Raw genomic sequence first — 6,789 nt, forward strand, 5'->3', positions numbered from 1 at the left:
ATGAAATTAGTACCTCCATGGGGCAGCTCACCACCATCACTCTCCTAGGAGGCACTTCTCTTTAGAAGCATGGTTTTACTCTCTGGAAAAAACATATACTCTCCTTTCACTAGTCATGAAGGCCATAAAGGGAACACAAAGGCAGTCAGAGAAGTGCCATGGTCTGTATTTTTTTTCTGCTGGCAACTTCCTTCATGATTCTTCTACACAAGAAAGAAAGAAAGAAACAAATGTTCTTTCTCATAGGCCGCCTTGCTGGCAAAAGAGGAATGAGGGACCTGTGGCACTACGTGGAGAAAGAGGAATGGGACAATCACACATCGCCAATGAAGTTTATCCTGCTGGGAATGGGGAATGTCTCTTCATTAAAGACACTGTTCTTCCTCTTCTTGCTCGTGATCTACTCGGTGACCATGGTTGGGAACATCCTCATCGTTGTGCTGGTGGTGGCAGACCAGCATCTGCACACCCCCATGTACTTCTTCCTGGGCAATCTGTCCTCCTTGGAGACCTGCTACAGCTCCACCATCCTGCCCCGGCTGCTGGCCAGCTTCCTGACCGGGGACAGGACCATCTCTGTTCATGGCTGTATGGCACAACTCCATTTCTTCTGCTCTTTTGTAGTTAGTGAGTGTTACCTGCTGGCCATGATGTCCTATGATCGATACTTGGCCATATGCCAGCCCCTGCTCTATGCAAGCCTCATGACCTGGAAGGTCTCTTTATGGCTGGCAGCAGCCTCTTGGCTAGTGGGATTCCTTATATCTACAGTAGTCACTTCTTTCTTATCACAATTGAAATTCTGTGGTCCCAAGGCTATTGACCACTTCTTTTGTGATTTTACCCCTTTGCTGGAGCTTGCCTGCAATGACACCAGGGTGGTTACAACAGTAGGATTCATCGTGTCTTTCCTGGATATAGTCTTCCCCTTCCTGTTCACACTGGCCTCCTATGTGTGCATCATAGCTGCCATCCTGAGGATTTCATCCAGCATGGGCAGGCAGAAGGCCTTCTCCACCTGCTCCTCTCACCTCACTGTTGTCACTGTTTTCTATGGCACCCTCATCATTGTCTACCTGATACCCAGAACAGCCCCTCTGAGGCAGCTCAACAGAGTCTTCTCCTTTTTCTACACCATCCTCACACCCCTAGTCAATCCCCTCATCTACAGTCTGCGGAATAGGGAGGTCAGGGAGGCCCTGGGAAAAGCATTCAGGAAATCTCTGGCTTGCACCCAGACTCATAGCAGTTATGCACTATTGTGTAAATAAAGACAATAAAGTAGTGTTGCTGCACATCGGAAATGTTGTAGTGATGTCATCTTTTTTCTTTAATGAGAGGAGATTCATCTGGGGTGAAATGCAAGTGGACTGGGAAGGAGGTAGGGACCAGCAGTGCTTTCCTGACCACAGGGTCCTTGAATGGGAGCCATCTCCCTCTGCTGTGAACATTTCCAGGGCAGAGGTCACTGTCTCAGCTCACAGCCCTTGTTACTCTTCTGTCCAATGGATATGCACATACTGGTAGAGTTGCCAAAACACATGTTGGTGTCTCCTGTCATTTGTTATGGCCTTGAGTCTCCTTGCTCACCTCAGAAGGAGGCCTCCAGCCACGGCAGAAGTTTGGGGTTGCCTCTGTGGGGAGGAGAGGGACAGACCCGTGTTTCTTCATTTATGGCACCAACCAGCAAAGGGAAACACTGCTTGAGCTGTGCCAGGAGTATGCAGGGTAAGTAGTCAAATGGCTGGAAAGAGGAAGTCTCGACAAAGGAGACAACCATAGGAGAGGGCAGTCTTGCAAAGACAGCTTGGAGATGGCTGCACCTCACACTGTGACCTGTGGCAGATCGTATTTCTGCTGTCTTCAGAAGGGGACCAAAGAACTCTTTCCTCCCTTGTGGTGCATCACCTTCATTGCATCTCCATTTTAGAAATCTGAAAGTGGAAGGCAAGAGGGGAATGGGAAGTTTTAGTAATTCTCCTACCATGAACCTAGTGCTGAGGGCTGCAGAAAGTGACTGAATTGGTAGGGGCTCCAAGTGATGGTTCTTCCTGGTCTCCTCCTGAAGGATCCTGTGCTTTGCTCCTTCACAGCAAGACAGGTCCTCCCACAAGCCCACTGACTGGGGAGTCCAGTTGAGACTGCTGGCCCATGGTGGGTGGCAGAATCCAGAGGAGTCATGCTGTCATCAAGATGTTTCCTCTGGGAGCATGCGGGAGCGGAACACTGCAGAGAAGGCCAAAGAGGAGCAGCATGCTCCCTTTTCACCCTCCCACCCACCTGCAGAGGAATTCTCCAACTTCATGGACTTCCTCACCAACAGGCATGTATTTGACAGCCTTTAGAGAGTCATAGAGGCAGCCTCCAGAAAATAAGGGGTGTCATCATGGTGTATGAAGAGCTCAGCTCCAGCCCAGACACAGAGGTTCAGAGGTGTTTCTCTCAGACAGAACGGGGCCATTTCCACTCCCACTGCTCCCCTGCCAMCCCCAGCTCAGGAGGAGAATGGCAAAAGCAATTCATGGCCAAAAGCTGGGCAGCACTCAGAGTAGAGCATGCCAAAAACATCTACAATTCCAGTGACATGCAGGGAGGAGAGGAAGCGGTTGGAGGAGGTGGTGAGGGTTTTCAGCCCCGAGGTATCTCTGTTGTAAAACTTGAGGCACTAGGACTTCTCCCAGAGAGGAAAGCCACAAAGAACATGCTCTGATTTGTTTGGGAACTAATTGTAGAGCTTTGGATAGAGATACACACAGCAGAATCCTGTCCTGAGCCCCTTTATGTGGGACGTGCATGTGTTTGTACACACAGTCAGCTCTGTGTCATGTCCTCCTCTGAACCCAGCAGTATGTAACAGGGATGTAAGGGAGTTAGAAAGGAAGAGGGCAATGAATTTCTTTTCTTGGCTTTCATCCCTTGACTGCTGAACCCCAACATGGACAGCTGTTATTTGCATGTGCCTTGTGAGGGCTCCTTATAGGATTGGGCCATACCTGCTCTTAGGCCTTGAGCTAGGCCCTGAGGGATCTAGCAGAGGCTCTGGCTACACAGAGAAACCCTCACCCCACAAAGACTTGAGCGTGAGCTTCAGGTTCATGCACTCTGAGAACAGCCACAAAAAAAAAAAAAAAAAAAAAAAAAAACAGACTTGGTGCTCTAAGAGGGACAAATGCATGGGACTAAATCCTGGAGGCAGAGAAAGTACATGGTGCTTTGCTCTAGGTCACCCTCACACTCTTTAGTTTTAAAACTACGCCCATAAGAAAGGCATTAAAAACTAAAATTTTTAAAACATGGCCAGAGGAAGAGATCTCTTTTATATGTTCTGCTAGTTTCTGAGCCACTGACAGTGGGCCTGGGCCACACTGCGAAGGGTTTTCCCATAGTGCTGAAGATATAACCTTCTCAGAACTGAAGCTCCCAGAAGGCATAATCCTCTCCTTCATGGAGGGTGGGGTTTGAAGCAACTTCCTTAGAAGATCACCCATTAGAAATTACAGAAATTGTCAGCCCTGAATGTGTGGCTGAGCAAGAGTTGTGGTCTTGGTCTGATACTCATAGTCCTGCCCTCTTGCATGGGGAGGCACAAGTGCCACCTGTGTCATGAGCTCAACTGCATCACAGCACTGGCCAGCTATCTGCAAGTGCTGGGAGAGCATGTACCGAGCAGCATTCAGTGGTGTCCAAGCCACAACATAGGGCTGCCTGCCTTTGGATCCACCTTGCGGTCAATATTTGAACTTGCCCAATTAAAAGTTGGATTCCAAGTGATCTCTCATTTAGAAACATACTCTGCAAAGATCTTCCTTCTCGTGCAGGGTGTTACTTAGAAGGCAGTTGATTCTTTGCCTCRCAAGACAAAGATGACATCTGCACCAGGCACTGGCACAGTCCACAAAAAAGAGATCACAGCTGTGCTGGAAAAAACAACCCCACCTAATGTTTCTCACTGCTCTCCTGGCCACCTTCCCACTGGCACTCCTGATTTCTGTGAAAGAAAGTCAGGATTACCCAGACCAGGTTTACACCTGTGCCCCCTCTGGTGGCTGAAATCAGGCCAAGCCTGTCACAGGAGAAACCTTCACCTAGACCAAACTGCCTCCTCTGCAGAAGTGGAAACCTAAAGCCACGGAATGGGAGATGGTTAAAAAAAACCCTCCAGTTTCCCAGGTATCTTCCTCTTTTTCCAGCTCATCCAGAATTGCATCCATGGGATACCTGAATGTGACTGGTGTTATTCTTGTCATCCCATCCAGCTATGTGTGATATCTGCTGTAATTGTAACTTTGCAATGCCTACTTGAGAATCCAATCAGGAAGGAGAATTCACTTTTAATGTAAGATGTAATAATAGTAGTGTAAGTTGCACCTGACAGAGAAATGGGAAAAAAACAAGATCCCCTGGTAACTTACTATTCTTAGCACCAAGTCTGAGAGAACAGAACACACATGCAGAGGGCACTGGGGTCACCAGGAACAGCAGTCCTTGGGAGAGTGGCTTTTCCTGTTGCCCCACGCTCCTCAGCTCCCTTTCTTTCCCATTTCTTTCCCCTGTACTGCACTGCTTTAGTTTTCCTTCTTTGGTTGGTGGGCCACTTCTGCTTCCAAGGCAACTAAGCAAGCAAGCTGACTGCCCAGCAGCTGTGATCCTCTGGACCGGGCCGCATCTGCACTGGAAATGTGTGGCTGTGCTCTCCCCTCACAGGAAGTGAAAATGTGCAGATCCTCAAAGACCTCTGCTTGGATCCCAAAGCCTTCCCAGCATGCCAGCTCTAGGCAGCAAATGCAGGGTGACAGTTACTTCCCTCTCCCTTTTTCTGATGGCATCTGGGTCCCTCTCTATTTGCAGTGGTACAAACTAGGTCAAAATCTGGCAGCAACAAGGTGCTAGCATTTCATTAAGCACTCAAGCCAACACCTCTGTGAAGCGCTTCTTACCTCCTCCAAAGTCTGGTAGCCAGAAGTTGTTCTCCTTGGTCCCAGACATTGTGGGAAATTAGGCAGAGCCTTCAGTCATGTGTCCACTCTGACAGAGCTGGCGCTGCAACTCTAAGGGAGAACCCGCCCCCTTCCAGGGCTGTCATCAATCACAAGAGCAGCCAAAACTCTTTGACTGTTTGACTGGCCACAGACTGCCAGGACTCTGTAGGAGTCCTGAGGCACTCCTCCCCTTCTCAGAGAGCAGAAGGAGGGCACAGCAAGCAAAAGCCATCTGGTGTTCTCCCTCAGATTTGAAATTCTCTCTGTTCAGATATGGATATAGTCATACAGATTTTGGCCAAAGGTCTTCTGAGTCTCCACTCATTCTATTTATTTTTATAGTCTGCTGAGATGTACTTGATGTGAGCAATCAGGATGCCTGCTTTTGGCTCTCTAATCCATCCACAAATGGGCCAAGTGTTGAAGAGCTTTGTGCTTTTACAGGTCCTTTGCAAACCAGTGTTTCTTTGCGGCTTCCATCTGCTCTTGGGTGACAGCACCCTTCTCTATAGTCTTTCCCATGCCTCACTGTAATTTCTAGTTAGCTCCCAAAAATCTTCCATAAGAACCCCTTCTCCAATGTATTTTTCAGTGTAACAGTTGTCCTTATTGCACTACAGACCAGGAGGAGGCCAACTTCTGTGCCCTCTGCGGCAGGAAAGAGGCAGCATGTACCAAAGAGTGTGCAGTATGAACGCTTGCAGAGCAGCAGCATGTGTGTCTCTCTGACCTCATGCATGTGTTCATAAGGGGAAGGGCTTGAAACGTACTGGCTGCTGTGAACACATCCAGGTGACTGAAGTAATGGAAATTGCTTTTGTGTACAAAGAGGTCAATGTGGACAGTGGCTGAGGTAATGCCCTGCAGGAAAACTCTCTTGGAACTCTTGGAAACTGTTGTCAGAGATGGCTGCCATGTAGCAACTGGCTTCAGTGAGCAGTGTTCTGTACAGAGAGAGGAAACCCATCCTCACTTGCTCCTTACTTGGGAAAACCAGCTCTCATTCACACACCACTGCAGCTGAGTACAAAAGACCTGTTCATGAGTGTGTAGAGACACAGAGATGAGGTGTCCTTACTTCATGAAATTTTCCCAGATGGTGAGACTCAGCCTGGGGGTCAATGGAGAGGCAGGTTTATTTCTGGATCACTTGTGTCAGGAAGCTATCGTCAATGCACTCCAGAAACCTCCTGGTTTGCTTGCGCCTTGCTGTGTTGTGTAAGCTGAAGCTCTCTGAGCAGATCTGGTTGATCTCTCTGTTGTCCTGTCAGATGCTGCACGGTCTGCTGACCACCTCCTCTAGCTCCTTTCATTTGGCAGCACAGCTCCTCAACAATGGTGCACCTCCTGCAGACCAGCAGACCGTCTGGCCCAGCCTTGGCAGGAGACCCCAGGCACTCCCTGTAGTCTGATACTTGAACAGCTGTGTCCTCTTTCCAAAACTCCTGGATTGCTTGTGTCCTGCTGTGTTGCCTCTCCAGTAGATGTCAGGGTGGTTCAAGTCTGCCAGGAGGACTAGGGCCTGGGAACAGGAGGCTTCTTCCAGCTGTCTAAGGAAGGCCTCCTCTACTTTTTCTTCCTCATCAGAGGGTCTGTAGGACAGACCCACTGCAAGCTCATCACTGGTAATCCTGACCCACAAGGGCAAGTGCCCCTCCTAGTCTTCCCATCCAGGCCTTCCTAAACAGCCTGTATCCATCCATCACAGTGCTCCAGTGGTGTGAGCTATCCCACCACGTCTGTGATCCCAATGAGATTGTGGCCCTGTAACCACACACAGATTCCTAATTTCTTCTGTTAGTTCCCCAGG

At 49.0% G+C, this 6,789-nt stretch overlaps 1 protein-coding gene across 1 annotated transcript; it reads left to right on the plus strand.

Moving 5' to 3' along the window:
* The first annotated feature begins 269 nt into the window (after window positions 1-269).
* Window positions 270-6,498, plus strand: LOC112962210 (olfactory receptor 6B1-like). The gene is made up of 2 exons (XM_026058180.1): window positions 270-1,208; window positions 6,403-6,498. Exons 1-2 carry the CDS (start codon window positions 270-272, stop codon window positions 6,496-6,498), a joined length of 1,035 nt encoding a protein of 344 aa, XP_025913965.1.
* Window positions 6,499-6,789: the final 291 nt, after the last annotated feature.

This window comes from Apteryx rowi, unplaced genomic scaffold (genome assembly GCF_003343035.1).
Source record: "Apteryx rowi isolate R43461 unplaced genomic scaffold, aptRow1 scaffold_1436, whole genome shotgun sequence".
Lineage (NCBI taxonomy): Eukaryota > Metazoa > Chordata > Aves > Apterygiformes > Apterygidae > Apteryx > Apteryx rowi.